Source organism: Neocloeon triangulifer, unplaced genomic scaffold (genome assembly GCF_031216515.1).
Source record: "Neocloeon triangulifer isolate White Clay Creek 2 clone unplaced genomic scaffold, ASM3121651v1 ptg000013l, whole genome shotgun sequence".
NCBI classification, from domain to species: Eukaryota; Metazoa; Arthropoda; class Insecta; order Ephemeroptera; family Baetidae; genus Neocloeon; species Neocloeon triangulifer.
In genome coordinates this window covers 5,356,543-5,374,448 of record NW_026775555.1, presented here as the reverse complement: position 1 = coordinate 5,374,448, position 17,906 = coordinate 5,356,543, and the positions used below count along the sequence as shown (strand labels likewise).

Genomic DNA, 17,906 nt, shown 5'->3' with positions numbered 1-17,906 from the left:
TATGTGGCAAATTCTCATAAATTTTCGCCATCGGTTGATAAAAACGGTATCTCTTTTTTCGTAAGCAGATTTGATTGTATTTTTGATGAAAGCTCACTGATTTTATTGCATTATTTCTTAAGTATTCCACTTATTATGATATTTTTAACTAGAAATTCTTGACAAGAATGCAGATTTTCTACAATTTACAATGATTATTAAAAGTCCAAATTCAATCTGTTACCAAAATTGAAATTTATTCAAAACAAAAATTCAAAAATTCAGGCATACGAAACCACTTTTTTTGCTACTTATTTGGCTGAAAAGCATTCGGTAGGCAATTGGCAAATGTAATAATAGTCGTTGATACACGGCCTAGCCTCCACTTTTAAAGTGCCGTTGCCCCAATTGGCGGCTACAACACAGTCCGCCGTCTTCTGCGCCTCGGCCTTCCACAAGGGGCTGTCCATCTCCAGTTTGGTCCCGTCGTGCCATCGGAAGTTCTTTTTGGTCCAGCTGCCAGCGTTTTTCGCCGAAACCCACCAATACGTATCTGAAAAAGCAAAGTAAAAATAAAAAATAAAACTCGAAATTGAACTTACTCGGGGAAACGTTTTGCGTCGCGGCCCACAACGCTTCTGCGTCGCTCTGATCTCCTATGCTGGCCAAATGCAGGCCCTGCTTAGCGCAACTGTCTCTTGCGTTGGCCCACTCAATCTGCCAAAGAAAATTAGAAGTATAAACCGGAATTTGACAGCTGAAATCGCGGCTCACAACGGTTGAATGGAAAGAGTACTTTTTTCCGTTCGTCAGCGCCTTTAAATTTGCTGAAACTGCAAAGTTAGAAGCTGGTTATTCTTTCGGAGGTCGTAGTATCTGAACTGAATGGACCTTTTTCATTTCCGATTTGGAAAGTTGATATAAATTTGGGTACATTGACTACTTTCAAATTTAATAAATCAAATGAGCAAAATTAAAATTCTGGAAAAAAAACACATACACACAATGGTCAAACGTGTTAAAAAATTGCTGTAATTGTTTATTTAATAAACTTACAAAAAATATTGCTTTTTTTCCTTGTTTTTAAACAGGTTACTATTTAAGTATGTGAAAACTTACGAGCGACATTGCAGTTGGCCAGAAAGTACTGGAAATTAGGTCTTAATTAAAGCCGAATTTCATGAGCATGATTAATTTTATGAACCTGAAGGTGGCGCTCGGCGACTCTGGATAATGCGTCCAGCTTTTGATTCTGTTGCTTTTCCACCTGCTTCACATATTCCAGAGTCTAGCGAACAATGCAGTGATTATTAAAAATTGGATACAAATTAATAATATCAACGTGTATTGCTTTTTTTTGCATATTTATCACTGTGATGAAAAAAAAGCATATAATTTCATATTATTTGTTTTTCTGACGCAATCACTGAAAGATTCGGCCAATTTTTTTTTAGTACCAGACCTAACACATTATTTTGTAAGTTGCGAATATCAGAATACATTACACTCTAAAATTTTGTGGTATTAAGATTGAAGAAAATCTTTTTTTATCATTTATCATTGATGTTGATATTTCAAAAACTTGTTGACCCAGAAGTGACCTTAATAAACTATCATATATAATTTGAGCGAGCAAACAAAATATTTCAATATCACGTCTTTATCTTCAAAACTAAATTTAAAAATGAACATTAATTGGGCTTTCTCTTTCTATCGAATATATTTTTTAATGTTTTTAGACGGGATTCAGACTTAAAATTATAGTACTTGTTGGTGAAGCTTCGTCAATATGTTCATGTTTTGGTTTGTCTCGTTGAACATTCTGAGTATTTCCTGCCGAAAATCAGATTCTTGAGCCTATAAATTGAGAATTGGAATTTTTTAATCAAATTATTTTCAATTAATTTTAATTTTGTCACTTTAACAAAGTCTTAACCTTTTTCTGTAAATAAAAGTATGACTTTTCTTGTGGACAAGAGCATCTCAAAAATAAATTCTAAGACCAGGAAGTTTACAGAAATAATTTTAGTTTTATTTCTACCCTGATTGCAGGTTCAGTGGCCAGGGCGGCGGCGACGAGGAAAAATAGCAGTGAGACGAAACAAGCCATGGTCTGTCCTCTTGTGTTGCACTTTATTCCCCGATGCTTTCTATCACACTCGCGACTGAATTATATTTTCAATAACAAGTTGGCTGAAATATATGACTGATAACCCCTAGGATGATCCCTGCTGCCCAAATTCAAAGGGCAATTCATTTTCACTATAATTATTAAATTTTTTAGACGTTTTTAAATAAAAATTGGATTGAATTTTAGCTCATTTGTTATAACATAAATTTTTGATACTGTGTTGTGTAAAGCGCACCTATATTTGAGTCAAGAATTAATTAATTATATTTGTATTTGTTACACTTTTTATGATGAAAATTACAAATTTTTCTCTTTCCTGACCTAGCAAACACTAAAAAATGGGCTATTAATATATCTCAATAAATATTTTTTAAATTTCAAATATAATTGTGTTTTTAAAATGATTTACTCTTTATTCTCTATTTGTTGATATTTAGAGGCATTTCGATTAAATTAACAGTATAAAGAGTGTTTGATTTTTCAGAATCTGGCAAGATTTTTCATATTCGACCAAATAGTGAGCTCTCAATATGTGTATAAGCTTAATGCAGTATAAATATTTGTGCTCGAATCTTCAAATTATTTATTATATTAATTTTAGGCAAGAAATGTGAGAAAATTTAGCCGCGAATATTGCTCCGCGCTGCCAGTAAAATCGTTATCAGCAGATGCATCACCAAAAATGAATAAATATTTACATGGCCTGTATCCTCAATATGTCTTTTGTACAATCACAAATAATTTATGAAAAAAAATTCCCCCTCCGTGCTCTCAAATTGGGTTAAAAATCGCAGAGAAGAAAAAAAAAATTCAGTTGTCAAGAAGAAGCACCATGCTGAGCAACAATTTGATCTTTTCGGTAGAAACTCCTCATAACTCCAATTCTTTGGTAACAATGGTTTTTAATTTTCAGAGCGTGTTCATTATTTTGGCCCTGTGCCATACGAGCGTAGCTCAACGTAACTCATGCGTTGATGGCTACTCGTGTGTCAGTTTGGAAAAATTTGTATATTGCGATGATGCGTCGGCAGAGCCAATGTCGTGTCCGAAAGTAGGACCAGCTCAGACCGTGTGCTTTGGCGGCACAGTGGGCTTCGGAGAATCTAGTGACGAGGCTGGCCCTTGCCTGAAGCAGCCAACTTGTTCCCAGGATGGTACATTTTCAGTCGCAAGCACTACAGGAGGAGGTAAATTAATTTGTTTTTTCTATAAATGTTTGGAAAATAAAATTTTTCCAATCTCATTCATATAAATGTCTATTTTTAACTTGAAAAATTGCCAGCAAAAATTCCCGAGCTATGCAGCGCTTATTACAAGTGCAGTCGGACTGGTTTGGAAACCAACATCTGCGATTCTGGTTCAGAGTTCAGTTCTAAGACGGGCAAGTGCGAGCCCGCCAACTTGGCCGGGTGCAGCATTCGATCTTCTGGAGGCACCTCAGCTGTCACAGAGACCGGTACATATCAAGTATTACTGAAATTTCTTCCACTTCTGAAAATTTTTCTGCAGTCACTAAAGATCCCAACCAAGACATTCTTGAGACCAAAGCGCCGAACCCAAAACCGGCTTCAACGACTAAAGCGCCGCCAGATTTCATTCCTGCTGAAGACATTGACTACTCATACCCTGACTACGAGGAAACCGGAGGTGGAGGTACTGGTGTTGGTGGTGGTGGTTCCTCCACCCCTTGCAGGAGGTTTAGAAATCCCGATCCTTCCAGCTGCAGGCATTACATTTTATGCACTCGGCTCTTTGGAACGATGCGTCGGGCCTGCCCTCAGAATTTGTATTACAACGAGGCATTGCGAGTCTGCACCCGCAATGTTGACTGCGGTAAAAGGAAAAAGTAAAGCTCAATCTTGCCAAGTGTATTTTTAACCAAACTGAAAAATATTATTTAATAAAAATTATTTATTCTTCGTTGAAATTATATATTTTAAGATTTTTATTTATCTGGAAAGCTCACCTAGATTTAAACGATACAACAACTTACTACGTATAGAATTAATCACAAAGCAAATATTTGCAAACGAGAGTGATTTATTTCTTAACTATGTGGTGTGTGTGCCACTTTCCTGAGTAAAAATTCGGCTCCATTATACTGTCGGAGATAGCAGAGGTTCAAACTCCAGCCTTGATAGCCTTCAGTTTTGCTTTCAGAGTTTTCTATGGAAGTTTCCTTAGTGAGAAATAAACAATATCAAACAGAAAATAAATACCATTCCCTCCTCGGTGCTTTCAATCAAGCCGCTGAGCATGGCTTGGTTATTTTGTCTCTCCTTCGTCATCGCCTCCTCACGGGCCAGCCTGTAAAATGCCAGGCGCTTTTCCGCGCGCCGCAGTTTCTCAGTAGCATCTTGGGTGTCAGATTGCAAAACTGCCAATTGGTCTTGTAAATTCAACTTGCTTTGGCTCAACTAAAAAATATTAATTTTAATTAAGTTCGTAAGAAGATTTATTTTCAAATAATTTAAAAAAAAATACCGAAGATAATTTTTTTTTTAATAATTTTCTATTGAAATAAGCAAAAAAATCCCAAAACGTCTTGTGGAATTTCAATCTGTTCTTATGAGGACCACATCCGCGAGTGTCGCTGTATTTTTCAACCGCAATGGACCGCAATTAAACCAACAGGATGTGTGGCAGAAAAAATTCCGAATCGCACATGCCACTAGAATTATCCTCGAGATACGAAAAGTAAAACGAATGAAACAAACCTTTAAGTATTTCTGATTTTCGTGCGCCAGTCTGCTGACGTACAAGTCCTCGTAGGCTCGGAGACTGCGACTGCAGTGGTCTCGCCAGGCCGCCATCAGAATGCCGGTTTCAGCACAAGCGACGGTCTCGCCGCGGATCAGTTCATCTGCATAAAAATAATTTAATTTCTTTTGAAATAAAATTTTTAAGATAAGAAATTATACCAAGAGCCTGCAAGAGGACCTCGCGTCTAATTTCGCACGGGCCAGAAATTCGGGCGCCCCTTTCAAACAGCTTTCGGTCGAGCTCGATTTGCAGCTTCTCCGTGTCCCTCTCCGTTGCCGGAGCTCGAAGCACCTGTGAGCAAATTGATTGCTGCGTTTTTTGTTTCGGTTGGTCCAGTCACCTTCTGAACGTAGTAATCAAGGTTGTTGCCGACGAAGATGCGCGGCGGCAGCAGAATATCGAGCACCTCGTCGCCCACCTTGATGTCCCTGTAGAGAACGTCGCGCCGTTCTTGCGGCTTATTTAACTCCTTGTCTCGCGGCTTTTTCACCTGAATATATGAATTCGGAGTTCTTTCCAATTCCAGAATAATTATAAAAATTTCTCACCGGTGTTGGCGGTGCGTAGCGCAAAAGCGATTCAGGTATGTTCTCCAGAACGTGGGCCATTTTTAAATGATTTATAACTGATTTTCAACAACGCAAAAATTAAAAAAAGGCAACAAAGTAAAATTTGGTCAAAAAGCAGCGCCTTCATTTGATTTTTTTTTTCAACAATACAAACAAAAATGGAAATAAAACTACAAAAAGCAAAAAAATTTGGTGGGAACTGGGAAGAACGTTTCAAAATTGTTTCTAAGAAGAATAAAACTTAAAAGTATAACAATGACGAATGAAGTGGTTCATTTTATTTTATTTTTTGAAAGGCATAATTATATTTAATGCAGTTGAATGGTTGACCGCAGTACTGTGGTATTCATTTTTACGTACGTCAAAAAATAATGCAAAAATCCCAAGCAAGTCATTTCCTTGTTTGAGTTTGATGCTTTCGTTGCTCGCAAGTAGTGTAATTTATTTATTAACTTGCGCGGTGTTAAGTACATAACATTTGCTGAGAACTTCCTGCGCGGTGATGAGGCAATTAAATCACATAAATAATGCCTCCTACCTACAAACGAATGGCAGTCGCACTCTCGTTCTCCGTAAAGGCGGGATTAAAGAAAACCGAACGCTCGGCGCGACACTCCTTCCTACTCAAATCCACAAAATCATTCTGGCTACACGCAATTTATCCAACAGGCAGTCGGTTCAGCACACCTGTGCGTCGAACAAGTAAATTCTTCTGCACTCAAAAAGGTAGGATACAAAGTTCAAAATGTTATTATTCAAAATTTTAATTGAATTATTTGATTAAAAATTTTAATTAAATTTTTATAAATTCTTTTAGATGGCTGTGGCAATAATTTTGATACTTCTGGTGATCATATTGGCGTGGCTTAACGCAACTAAAAAGCCATCAAACTATCCTCCTGGTAAAATATTTTTATTTCATCAGACAATGATTAAATAATATATATGTATAATTAAATTATCCGATTTGATATTTCAGGTCCACGCAGGTGGCCGATCTTGGGAAACATCTTGTCTCTGCGAGGTCGACCTTTGCACTTTATAGCTCGAGATCTCTCCGAAAAATATGGAAATATCATGGGACTGTACGTGGGATCGCACCCTTTGATCATCATCTCGGGCCTCGCGGAGGTCAAAGAGGCGTCCAGTAAGGAGGAGCTAAGTGGCCGACCAGTTACCGAACTGGCTTTGGAAATCGGAAATGGTCTCATCAGAGGTACAATTACAAGAAAAATTTCGAGCAAAACAATTAAAATACTGAATAATTATTTTAATTTCAGGATTGATTTTCTCCCAGGGCAATTTGTGGCGCGAGCAGCGACGCTTCACTCTGCGCCACCTGCGAGACCTGGGATTTGGCAAAAGGTCAATGGAAGGTTTAATTCACGAGGAGGTCAATTCTTTGATCGTGGAGGTGGGAAGAATGGCTGGGACCAACTGGGAGCAATCGGTGGAGTTGCACAACATGCTCGGCGCTTCTGGCATCAACGTGCTGTGGCACGTCATGGCAGGTAATTTTTTTCAACTATATATATTCATTTTCCTAGACTAATTTAGTTAAATCATTTCATCATAGGGCGTAGATACGCGCACGATGACCCCAAGCTAAAGCAGCTAACCGGTCTGATCAAAGAATTGCTGACCATCACCGACGCCTCGGGCGGAATAGCAAACAATTTTCCCTTTTTGACCCGTTACTTGCCTTTTTTGACTGAGAAAAAGAAAATTCTGGCTGTGCGCAAAAACATCATTGATTTTCTGAAGGAGGACATCGTGAGGCACAAGGCAACGCTCGATGCCGATTCTCCGAGGGATTTTATTGACATTTACCTCATCGAGATGAACGAGCACATAAAAGAGGGCAAAGATTCATCGTTCACGGGTACAAGTTTTAAATAATAATTAAAATTACATTAACAATTTTTTTTTAGAACGGTGCTTGACGGAAGTGTGTCGAGATTTGTTCATGGCAGGCACAGACACCACGTTCAATTCCATCACCTTTGCCCTTGTCTACATGGTCAGATACCCTCACGTCCAAAGAAAAGTACAAGAGGAGTTGGACAATGTTGTCGGCCAAGAGAGACTGCCTGGTCTTCAAGACCGGCCTAGGTACGCAAAACCAATTAAATCGTTAATAAAATTTTAATTATTTCTTAGAAATGAAGAGATCGGGCTTTCCCTCGTTGCAATACATTGGTTTTTTTTCTTGCTCATGAAATAGAGTCGCAGACCGTGACAGAAACTGGTAGAGCATTTTTTTTTAATAAAAAACAATTTCTACAACAAGCAAAAAGCCCAATCTCTTCATTTGCTTGAACGTCAATTTCTTCAAACAAATTGATTATTTCTAACTGCAAAAAATTTTCTTCAGCTTGTCGTACACCGAAGCTACAATTATGGAAGCGCTGAGGGTCAGTTCTGTTGTGCCAATGGGAGTTCCGCACGCGCCCCTTATGACTTGCAAGGCGGACGTGCCTTTCCGTGGATATGTCATTCCAAAGGTAAAAATAAACTTTCCAAGGAGAACGAACAGTTAAATTTAAATTATTTACAGAACGCTAGGATTGCCATGAATCTGGCTCAAATTCACATGGACCCGAAGATATGGGGCGATCCTGAGAATTTCCGTCCGGAACGTTTTTTAAATGAAGAAGGGAAATTAATTAAACAAGACGCTCTTGTGCCTTTTGGATTGGGTAAAAGACAGTGTTTGGGGGAAGCGCTTGCCAGGAACAACTTGTTTTTGTTCTTTGCGGGGATATTACAGAGGTTCACACTGTCAGTTCCCAAAGGTGAAGAACCACCTTCCGTGGAACCCACTGGTGGATTCACTCTTGCTCCGAGAAATTCTAGAGCAAAAATCACACCGCGATTTTAATTATTTAATTATCAGGTGTGTGCCTTAATTGACTGATTTTATATGTAAAAAAGATGTTTGTTTAGAACCATCGGAAGTTTTTATTACTTGTTCAGAAATGACGATGGATACATTACAATATTTTAGCACCAGCTTTTTAATTCGGAACAATGAATACATTTACAAGTAGAATGTCGACATAGATTATTTAATCAATGTAATATAAAGCTAAAAAGTTAATCAATAAAATAGCTTTTGCACTGGAAGTAATAATTACGAAGTGTGTCATTCAGACATTTAATTCAAATTTACAGCTTGAACATTTCTAGCAATAAGCAAAAATAAAATTTTTAAGTTCACAAGGAATGTTTTACTCTACACATTTGCAAAATAGGTTGCTGCATTATTTGCTTGTTCATTGTATCACTAGACTGATCGATGAGATTCGAGAAATTTGTTGAATATTTTTTACGCAAAATTAGAAATTCAGAGCTTAACCTAGAAAGTTTGCAAATATTGTTCCAACAATCGGAGCACACTTTTCAGCGCAGCACTTTAAACCAGAAGTTTGTTCTTATCTATTTGGCACAGTCGTTGGACGCTCTCAAGTCTCAAAATAAACACATAAAAACATTTGAATTTGCAGACCGATAAATAAGTCCGTTCACTCGGTCGATTCTTTGTAGAATTGAAAGAGAGGTGTTGCCGTTACCTGTTGTGTTGAGGATGATTTGGCTACAGTCTGGACTGGCCTTGTTGTAATCAAAGGAGGCAGAGTGGTGTGGTGAATACCTGCTGGAAGCTTCACTTGTACATTACTCATCGCTGGCGTCATCAAAAAGTGTGTCGCTGTCCGCATCCCAGGCTGGAAATAATGACAAATCGTTAAAAACAACTGCTGATGAAATTATCCTAGCAGCATGAAAATGAACATACTTGATAATTTGAGGGGGGGGGGGAGGACGTGTGAGTAAAATTTCAAATACTTTGGAAGCTCACTTAGCAAGATATAAAACCAATTAAAATTAAATAAAAAGTTACCTCGGACTGATCTATGAGAGATGTTGAGGTTGGGGCAACAGCGATCAATTGAGGAATTCCGGCAGATATTTCACCAGCCTGCAAAAAAATTACAAATTTATAAAACGTCCAATAATTCAACTGAGGAAATTATCAAAAAAATGCTGAATACATTTTTTTTTTTAAAGTTTTAATTTGCAAGTTGAGTTAATTAAACAGAACCTTTTGTTGTTACCTGAGACATGTTTAAAGAGCTTGCTGTGCCTATTATGGTGTGAGATGCCAAACTGGTTGGAACGGATTTCTTTAAGGTTTTTGTCATAGTCACTGAGCCATTAGTTGAAGCCACTGTTGAACTGGGAACAGAATGCAACAAGGGCTTCGAAGGAGGCAGTCCATTTGTAGCGCTGTTGATACTTTCAATGTTCTTCGGCAAATTTCCCGCACCGGTATTCAGTTTTGACTTGCACATGTTCTTGTGGTCAGGCCAGTGTCTCTTCTAAACGAATAAATAATTTTTTTATGTAGAGGTAGGGAATGAAAATTGGAAGCAAACCTGGCAGTGGAAACTGCAGTAAGACGTGTTCCAGCAGCAATACAGGCTGGCTTCAATGAGACAGACTGAACACCAAGTTTTCCTTTTGACTTCATTGATCGTTTGCTTCAGTTCGTACTCAGCCACTCTCTGTGCTTCTATCTTGGCTCGAAGATTGCTCTCTTCAATAAGCATGTCAAACTCCTGCATAACAGAATCTGCAAATATAAATGTGAGATGAGAATTTTCAAACCAAGATTGCTAAAACCTTGATTTTTTTTCAGCTCGTCAACTGTGGATCTGTGAAACCACCTCTCAGCTTCCAGTTGCAGTTTCAAATTAGCGTTTTCAGTCTTTAAGTCTTCACCTGAAGTGGATACCAAATCGTTGATCAAAGAGTAGATGGTTTGTTTCATGTGATCAGCCAACTAAAAAATAAAAAAAATCATACATAATTAAAAACAAATTATATGCAAAAAAAACATTTCAATGCATTACATTTTCAGCTGTGACATTCAGTTTTGCAGTTGACGGACCGGCCTTGTTTGGCAAATCTGTCAAAACAGCACCGTCAGCCTTGCTATCATTTGCATCATCTTGGACTGTATTACTAACAGGTGTGGATGATATAATAAATTTCTGCAAAAAGATAAATTATGTAATTGTACACGGAAATAAAAATTGAAATAGAAACTCACCTTCGGAGGAGTTTTCTTTGGAACTGTGAGCCTTTGCGAGAGAAGAGAAGCCGATGGCAGTGTCTTCCGTGCTTTATTAGGCATGAGCATCAGAGAACTCTTAAGTAGAGACTGTTGCGCCGCCGTTTTAGGTGAGCTAGCTGGGTGCTCATTTGACGGTGCAGTTGCAATTGGAATCGCTGGCCGTTTGACTGGAGCCGACTTGAGCAAGCTCTTGTGAGATGAACTCAGTGCATTTTTAGGGAAAAATTTTGTGAAGTTTTTCAGAGGAGATTTTGTCACGCTTTTTAAGGGCGCTCTTTTCACAGGTGCTTTTTTCTCATATTCAATTGATAAATCAGGTTCTACCTGCATTTCAATAATAGGCTCATGGCTATGAATCACGTCCTTTTCCATTTCAATATCGGACTCAAGAAACTCAGAAGAGTCACTAGACATGTCTGCAAATGACTGAGACATCGGCGATGAATTTCCAGAGGGCAATTGAGTCACATCCAAGCCTTGCACCTTCAAGCTGTTCAAAACTTTGATTCCATCGGCAATCTTCTTCTGCTTCTGTTGATCCACATTTGAGCCTCCTGGTTTAACCTTCATAGGTGACTGCGGTCTCGCAGCTTTTTCATTTTTGGAAATTTCAAAATCCTGAGCTTCAAGCATCAGCATTTCAGCGTCGTCATCATCTATGGTTTCAATCTTTGATTTCTTTGCAGGGATTTCTTTAATTTCTTGTTCAACAAAATTTTCAATTTCGTCATCAGAGTCACTCAGGTCAGAGCCTAAAGCCTCAAGCTCCTTTGCCAAACTATTCACACTCCCTTTTTTGGAATTTTTACTCTCTCTTTCAGAATCACTGCTCAGTGCTACGTCCATGATGCTTCCCTTTGTTGAACGCTTTGCCAACTCTGGCACGCCTTTATTAGCTACAGAAAAATATCTTTTGAGACACCAGAATTAAATTTAACACAGAAACTTACTGGTTTGTGGGAGTTTGCGTTTCAGCATAGTTTCACTTCCATCACTTTTTCTATTCAATTGAGTGAGAGACGGTGCAGCTTTGTTCACAATCGCAGATGGTGTTTTTGCCCTGACAGAGTTGCTCATCAAATCTTGCGATTCGTCTCCTTCAGTTGAGTTTTTTCTACTGTTGTTCGGAGACTTCTCGATTTTTATCTTGTCCTCTACCACAGCTGCAGTTGCTGTTGGGCACTTCAAAGCGTGTTTGTCAACCTCGGAGAGACGAGTTAAGACTACATTGGGCGTAAGGTTGGAAGCAAGTTCTATTTTCTTGCTATTTTCAGTAGCACCCTTGGCAACCTCAGAGGCTGCAGGTATTTGCTTTCCCATAGTGTCAGGCTTGTACTAAAACACAAAAATTTTCATTACATTTTCAAATAAAAGTGCAAACCAATTATGTACATTAGGAAGCATCTTCTTCACTTGGCCTTCCATATCTTTCGGGTTGAGAAAAGTAATGGTCGATGCGTATACGAAAGTGCCAAATTTCTGCTTCAGTTTAGCAATGTGCTGGTCAACCTCCTGTTTCATAATTGGACCATTAAGTATACAAAAATTTGTATGACACAATTATTTACCTTAATGCAAGCAGCAACATCCTCACGAGGTTTTTTAACCTGGGCAGGTGCCGGATACCATGATGTGTACAGCATGCAGTCCACAATAGGCAAATGTGCCCTAGGAAGAATCAGAATTGAAGCAAAGCTAGCCGGACTTATTATGAAATAAATACCTGTCATGTTTGCCAAAAAATCTAACGTCCACCAACGTTTGTGCTTGATTAAATGCCATGGCCTTGGCTGGCCAGTACGGGAATCCCTTCATCTTAGCCCACACAAGTAAATGGGGACGATCCTAAAAATAGTCGCAATTTCAATAATATGCAAAAATTAAGGATTGAAATTAATTATTTGAATACATACACAAGCTTGTATGAACCAATCAGGTTTCATGGTGTAGGCATTGTAGAGACAATTAGGACAGTTCTCGATTTCCTTGGTCTCCTCTCGTACCACTCGTAGCATTTGTTTGGCTATTGAGGTAAGTTTAGCTTGGGCTGTGCAAAAAAACATTAATAATATATTAATTGAAGGTAAATGCGAGAGGTACCTGAATTGAATATAATGGAATTATGATGAATCCACTTAAAGTCAGCTAGGAGTTCTCTCGGAGAGAGGTAAAGGCTCTTGTTAAGTTTTTCTTCTATTTCCGTAATACAAATAGGGTGAACAATATAGTCCAAATACTGTGGAAATTCCTTGAGATCCACGGGGTTGAGGAAAGGCTACAACAAATGAAGGTAAATTTTCTGTCTAAATGTTTCCATTTTTCTACCTCAGTTGCCTGCGTCGCTGCACGGTCAATGACATACTTGAACAAAACGTCCAACTGCTCCTGTGAGCCTTCACTACGCGGTCTGCAATTAATTTACAAATTTTTAATCTGCCTACATTGATAATTTAGAAGCAACAAAATACAGATTTTTAAGCGTACGAGCCAATATTTAATAACTCTTATCATCTAGAGCAAAGAGATAAAACGGAAGAAAACTTACTTTGGCTCGTATGAAAATGGAGAACATTCTGGACACTCCCAATGATCTGGATTGGATTGCATGTTGGGAAACTTGATGGCTGGGGCGCACTTCGGGTGAAGCGACCGCAGACATGTGTAGCAGGGTTTCGAGTTTCCATCAACCAACTCCTTGTGGCATATCCAGCAATATGGGTCATGAATGAGCTGCAATAATGATCTTAACAGTCAGCACGATAATTAAATAACAAATGACGAGTCATCTACCTCGCCCTCCATTGCATGTTTGCGCTTTTCTACCAAAGGCCCTTCATCCATTGGGTCGTCGTCGTCATCATCAAATTTGCCGTCATGGCTGCTGTTCGGACTTTCACTGACCTTTAGCCTCGGTCTCAAAGCTTTTGTCACGGGAGTGGTAGACCTGCAGGGAAAAATTAATTGAATTTACTTGACCAGGATAAAAATAAGAACAATAACCTTGAAGATCTGGTGCGGTTGCGACTGCCCAATTTGGATGAGTCATCCAAGTCAAGTGAGGCAACAGAGGCTGCTTGAGGGGTGGAGCAGCGACTTTCCGAATCTGCCTTTTCAGGAGTGTCTGCAATGTCGGACATGGCTGGCCAGGCTGTATTTCACCTGTTGGCAGGATAAATTTGATAACTTTATTGTACAAAATTTCAAAATTTTCTAATAAAAATGGTAAATGTTGGCACAGCTGTTGCTATGAATTTCAGGTCAAAAAAACTCTAGAGCCAATCTACACAAGCACATAAAAGCCCAATTTATATTTTTTGCAAGTGCGTAACAGCCCGCATTGTGACACAGTTCCCCTCCCTCTCGTTGACCCACAACTTCCGCTTTGTGACGGCCTGACCTGGTTGCAAAACCTGAACATGTGCATAACACAGCATCAAAACACCACGATAACCCAGAGCCTAGAAAAAATAGCGTGGAAATTTCCAGTTCAGTCTGCATCCATTTCGTTTTGCAAGCCATTCACCGACGCCCCTGACAAATCTTGCGTTGAGCAGAGTGGTGTGTGTGTCTTGAAGCAGACAGGCCGCAGAGCAGCTCAGCTCCCCTTGTTTCCTCCTCCTCGCGAGGTGCCACCATCCGCCGTCCTTATTGATTTTATACCTGCGTAACAGGACGCTTTCGATTAGATTATCGTGCAAATACCTACCACTGAGTGAGTTGATGATTTCGGTGAGTGCGTTGACAGGATTAACGTCCCTCAAACATTAAAAATTTGGCCTCAAATGCGTCGGCATGAGACTTCTTTTGCGCTCCGCTGCTGCTGGTCCGCCCGACTTCCCCCTCCACCACTTTTGGTGCTTGGCGGAGCAGCGGTGTTGCTGTTCTCTCGTTTGCCTGCTGCACCTCCCTGCCCCCCAGATTTCTTCTCCTTCAATCCTTCTAGCAACAAAACTAAATTTTTACACGTTCAAGGACAAGTTCAATTACCTTTTTAATACAATCTGATTTCTATGTATAAAAGTTCTCTCCCTTAACAGTGAACATTTTATTCTGCCAATCTTGGCATTTTTTTTTTTTTGTAATCCCTAGCCTAAAATTTGATATTGACCTTTGAACTATAGCTGGGTGTCTATCACACAAATAAAAATAATCAAAATAACACTTCTTCCAGTTGACATATAAATAATATGAAGTATCTTTAGGAACAGATTGATTACTACGTCTTTTTTTTTAGATTTATTATGGAAGGCTCCAAAATTTCGGTGGACGAAGATGACTTAGAACCTGAAGAGCCAAAGGCTGAAGACTGCTGTGGTGAGGGATGCAATCCGTGTGTTTATGATATCTACAGGAACCAACTCAAAAAATATCAATCCCGGAAAATCCAAGTCGAGACTAGCATTTCTTTGGGTTTATCCCAAACAGACTTCTTGCCGTTCCAGTTGATCGAAATCAAAGATGAATTAGAAGACACTGCGATATACAGGTGCATTGATTTATCTGAAAGAAAATTAGAATCAATAAAAAAGTTTTTTGTTAAGATTTCAGAGCATCGATCTAATTGAACTCGGCATTGGAAAGCACTTGGAATTAAAGGTTCCACTTATTGGTGATATTGTAGATGACAAGCCTAACTTTGTTGATCGGAAGTAAATTTTAATTAAACGTAACTTTTAATTAATTGTATAATTATTGAATTTAAAGATATAGTCCCATTGCATGGACAAGCAACACTTTTGATGTGATTGTGAAGCGGTACGAAAACGGCCCAGCGTCAGAATATTTGGCAAGGTCCAAAGTAGGTGACACAATGCAATGGAGAGGCCCTTACGGAGACTTTCAGTACGAAAAAACGAGCCAGGAGGTACAACTGATTTTATGTGCGGGCACTGGAATTGCCCCAATGATTCCAATCATCAGGTATTTTTCCAGGCTTGTTAAAAAATGGTTAAAATAAATATTTATAATTTAAAAATTAATTTCCCAGAAATAATGATTTAATTTTTTTTATATAGTTCCATTTTGGAGAACGAACACGACGAGACTGTGCTTAAACTATATTGCGGCTGCCCAACTCTGAAAAGTAGGCTTCTTTTAAGCAAGCTTAAAGAATTTGCTGCCTTTTGGAACTTCAGTTTTACTCATTTTGTAACGTCTGACGAAGGAGAGCCAGATTGGGGAGAAAAAGTAGTGAGAAGAAGAATCGAAGAAATTGACATTCAAAATGCAATCGAAAATGCAACTAAGTGCCGAGTGCTCATTTGTGGTCCCGACTCATTTTGTGACGACATGAAAAATTTTGTAACAAAAGTTGGTGCCAACTTTTATTGCTTTTAATAAACGTTGTAAACCTGATTTTTTTTTAATATATTACCTTGCTACATTTTCAAATTATGGGGCCCTCGTGGAAATGGAAGAACGTCTTTAATGTTAGGGACGCCTAGCACGCATTGCAAAAGTCTCTCGAATCCAATGCCGAATCCTGACGTCGGAACATTGCCATTTCTGTCAGAAGATTTTCATTGAATTCCAATTAAAGATAAATATTTAAGATAAACCTTCTTATATCCAAGTACCAATCAAGATTCTTTAGGGCTTCTTTACTGCCAAAGATTTTTAATAAACGGTCTTCCAAAACCTGGACGTTCGGCTCACGAACGCTCCCTCCGCAAAGCTCACCACAAATAGGGCCTAACAAGTCAAATGCCAATGCCTATAATCGCAAAATAATGAAATAACAAGCAGTTTTAATAAAATAAATTACAAACCTGATTGTTTTCATTTTGCTTCATATAAAATGGCTTGATATCAGCAGGCCAGTGAGTTACAAACACAAGGTCCTGGTTCATTTCTTTTAGAGCATAATTGCTTAAGAATAGTTCATGCTCCTTCTTAAGGTTTTCACCAGGTAACAACTTTACTGTGAATTCACCCTCGTGTTTCTGAATTATCTTTGCAGCCTCATCGTACGTCAGTCTTGGAAATGCTGGACCATTAGCAATTCCTTCAAGTCGCTTCTGTGCACACAAGGAATAAAATTATTATGCGATTTAAAAACAAATTTATAAGCATACAAGGAGGTCGCACTGTGAATAGCTGCTCAAAAATTCAAGGTCGCTGCGGCGCGATTTTAATAATTTACTGGTAACGCCTTTAATCAACTTCTCTGTTAAATCAATGGAGTCTTCCAAATTTGAGCTAAATGCAATTTCTGCTTCCAACATGTAGAACTCTGAGAGATGGAGTCTTGATTTTGAATTTTCTGCTCGGAAAACAGGTCCGAAAGTATAAACTTTACCAAGACCACTAAAATTAAATAGAGATTATAATGTTGAGAAATATTTTGCTCATTTGATTAATTTACATGGCTGCAGCTTCCAGTTGAAGTTGACCAGACACAGTCAAAAATGCTTCACAGTTAAAGTACGCTTCTTCGCTTGGCACTCCGTGTTTTCGCAATGTTTTGAGATGTTCCTGATTGAGAGGCTGAACTTTAAACACTTCACCGGCACCTTCGCAGTCATTGGAAGTCAAAATTGGCGTATTCACACAGATGTAGCCCATTTCGCCTAAAATATTGTGCAGTCCTCTCATGGCAGCATCGCGTAGTCTCAAAATACTTGCAAATGATGGGTGTCGAGGTCTGTTAATTTAGAACTTTAAACGGTTTATTCCAAAATATATAGAGAGAATTTTGATGTTACCTAAGGTGAAGATATTGTCGGACGTAATCATCCGAGTAACGTTCCTTTGCAGCAAAAGGGTAACCAGACTTTGGATCACCACAAGCACCGATCAGTTGAAAGTGCTCGGCTTTTATCTCCTTCATATTGTACGAATTAAGTGAAATTATTCCAGACGCCTCCACGGACGCTCCAAATCCCAGGTTTTCCGGCTTCATTTCTTTCGGAACCACAACCTGCAGTTTTTCCGAACCAGACCCATCGTTGATGTCCACGAAAAGAACTCCTTTCATCTTCCGTATGTTCTTGACCCAGCCCTGAAAAAAATTCAATGATGTCAAACTGATTGAAAAAGTGATGCAACAGGAAAATTAATAAAATTGGCATTTCTTTCATGATCATGAGAATTGATATACGAATTATAATACATATGTACCTTGACTGTGACTATTCCTTTGACATCATTTTTAAGGAGCTCGGCAACGCTTGAGTGCAGCGTACGTTCAAAACGAGTAGAAAAAATGTTTTTTGCAAAATTCTTTTGCAAAAACCAGCCAGGCCGAAGTCTTGCCGTCAGGGCCATGCTGCTGTTTTTTTTCTTTCTTGTTTGTTTTTGTTTTGTTTACATCCCCCTTCCACCCCTT

General features: G+C 38.8%; 7 protein-coding genes across 13 annotated transcripts; 3 read left to right on the top strand and 4 right to left on the bottom strand.

The window, feature by feature from the left end:
• Positions 1–216: 216 nt before the first annotated feature.
• LOC132198823 (C-type lectin domain family 4 member K-like) lies at positions 217–2,137 on the bottom strand. The gene is made up of 7 exons (XM_059623074.1): positions 2,021–2,137; positions 1,747–1,836; positions 1,184–1,267; positions 1,099–1,126; positions 754–812; positions 582–696; positions 217–532 (listed from the first exon to the last, which is right to left on the bottom strand). The coding sequence occupies exons 1-7, from the start codon at positions 2,087–2,089 to the stop codon at positions 291–293; spliced, it is 687 nt and encodes a 228-aa protein (XP_059479057.1). The 5' UTR covers positions 2,090–2,137; the 3' UTR covers positions 217–290.
• Positions 2,138–2,904: 767 nt separating this feature from the next.
• LOC132198822 (uncharacterized) lies at positions 2,905–4,470 on the top strand. Its single transcript, XM_059623073.1, has 4 exons — positions 2,905–2,969; positions 3,024–3,297; positions 3,393–3,566; positions 3,620–4,470. Exons 1-4 carry the CDS (start codon positions 2,943–2,945, stop codon positions 3,958–3,960), a joined length of 816 nt encoding a protein of 271 aa, XP_059479056.1. The 5' UTR covers positions 2,905–2,942; the 3' UTR covers positions 3,961–4,470.
• LOC132198826 (uncharacterized) lies at positions 3,969–5,431 on the bottom strand. The gene is made up of 4 exons (XM_059623078.1): positions 5,032–5,431; positions 4,828–4,973; positions 4,330–4,527; positions 3,969–4,276 (listed from the first exon to the last, which is right to left on the bottom strand). The coding sequence occupies exons 2-4, from the start codon at positions 4,921–4,923 to the stop codon at positions 4,232–4,234; spliced, it is 339 nt and encodes a 112-aa protein (XP_059479061.1). The 5' UTR covers positions 4,924–4,973; positions 5,032–5,431; the 3' UTR covers positions 3,969–4,231.
• Positions 5,432–6,036: 605 nt separating this feature from the next.
• LOC132198820 (methyl farnesoate epoxidase-like) lies at positions 6,037–8,646 on the top strand. The gene is made up of 8 exons (XM_059623068.1): positions 6,037–6,168; positions 6,260–6,344; positions 6,422–6,658; positions 6,723–6,953; positions 7,019–7,324; positions 7,374–7,554; positions 7,817–7,946; positions 8,000–8,646. The coding sequence occupies exons 2-8, from the start codon at positions 6,260–6,262 to the stop codon at positions 8,321–8,323; spliced, it is 1,494 nt and encodes a 497-aa protein (XP_059479051.1). The 5' UTR covers positions 6,037–6,168; the 3' UTR covers positions 8,324–8,646.
• Positions 8,371–14,443, bottom strand: LOC132198813 (MYND-type zinc finger-containing chromatin reader ZMYND8-like). 3 transcript variants are annotated; one of them, XM_059623052.1, is made up of 18 exons: positions 14,286–14,443; positions 13,580–13,738; positions 13,370–13,523; positions 13,125–13,309; positions 12,905–12,986; positions 12,680–12,854; positions 12,493–12,626; positions 12,303–12,424; positions 12,148–12,247; positions 11,972–12,091; positions 11,530–11,914; positions 10,556–11,475; positions 10,356–10,496; positions 10,126–10,285; positions 9,879–10,075; positions 9,558–9,821; positions 9,344–9,421; positions 8,371–9,167 (listed from the first exon to the last, which is right to left on the bottom strand). In XM_059623052.1, exons 2-18 carry the CDS (start codon positions 13,714–13,716, stop codon positions 8,967–8,969), a joined length of 3,555 nt encoding a protein of 1,184 aa, XP_059479035.1. In that variant the 5' UTR covers positions 13,717–13,738; positions 14,286–14,443; the 3' UTR covers positions 8,371–8,966. The 3 variants fall into 3 exon arrangements, with proteins under 3 accessions (XP_059479035.1, XP_059479036.1, XP_059479037.1); XM_059623053.1 differs by having other exon boundaries at positions 13,977–14,406; XM_059623054.1 differs by having other exon boundaries at positions 13,990–14,406.
• On the top strand, positions 13,130–15,934 carry LOC132198818 (NADH-cytochrome b5 reductase-like). Of its 4 annotated transcripts, none has more exons than XM_059623064.1 (5): positions 13,130–14,556; positions 14,814–15,065; positions 15,121–15,228; positions 15,284–15,499; positions 15,595–15,934. In XM_059623064.1, exons 1-5 carry the CDS (start codon positions 14,372–14,374, stop codon positions 15,914–15,916), a joined length of 1,083 nt encoding a protein of 360 aa, XP_059479047.1. In that variant the 5' UTR covers positions 13,130–14,371; the 3' UTR covers positions 15,917–15,934. The 4 variants fall into 4 exon arrangements, with proteins under 4 accessions (XP_059479047.1, XP_059479049.1, XP_059479048.1 ...); XM_059623066.1 differs by having other exon boundaries at positions 13,136–14,291; XM_059623065.1 differs by having other exon boundaries at positions 13,138–14,308.
• On the bottom strand, positions 14,636–17,897 carry LOC132198817 (probable asparagine--tRNA ligase, mitochondrial). Of its 2 annotated transcripts, none has more exons than XM_059623063.1 (8): positions 17,699–17,897; positions 17,284–17,579; positions 16,944–17,222; positions 16,654–16,885; positions 16,348–16,593; positions 16,138–16,292; positions 15,954–16,084; positions 14,636–15,079 (listed from the first exon to the last, which is right to left on the bottom strand). In XM_059623063.1, the coding sequence occupies exons 1-7, from the start codon at positions 17,843–17,845 to the stop codon at positions 15,958–15,960; spliced, it is 1,482 nt and encodes a 493-aa protein (XP_059479046.1). In that variant the 5' UTR covers positions 17,846–17,897; the 3' UTR covers positions 14,636–15,079; positions 15,954–15,957. The 2 variants fall into 2 exon arrangements, with proteins under 2 accessions (XP_059479046.1, XP_059479045.1); XM_059623062.1 differs by having other exon boundaries at positions 16,348–16,596; positions 17,699–17,896.
• Between the last annotated feature and the right edge of the window lie 9 nt (positions 17,898–17,906).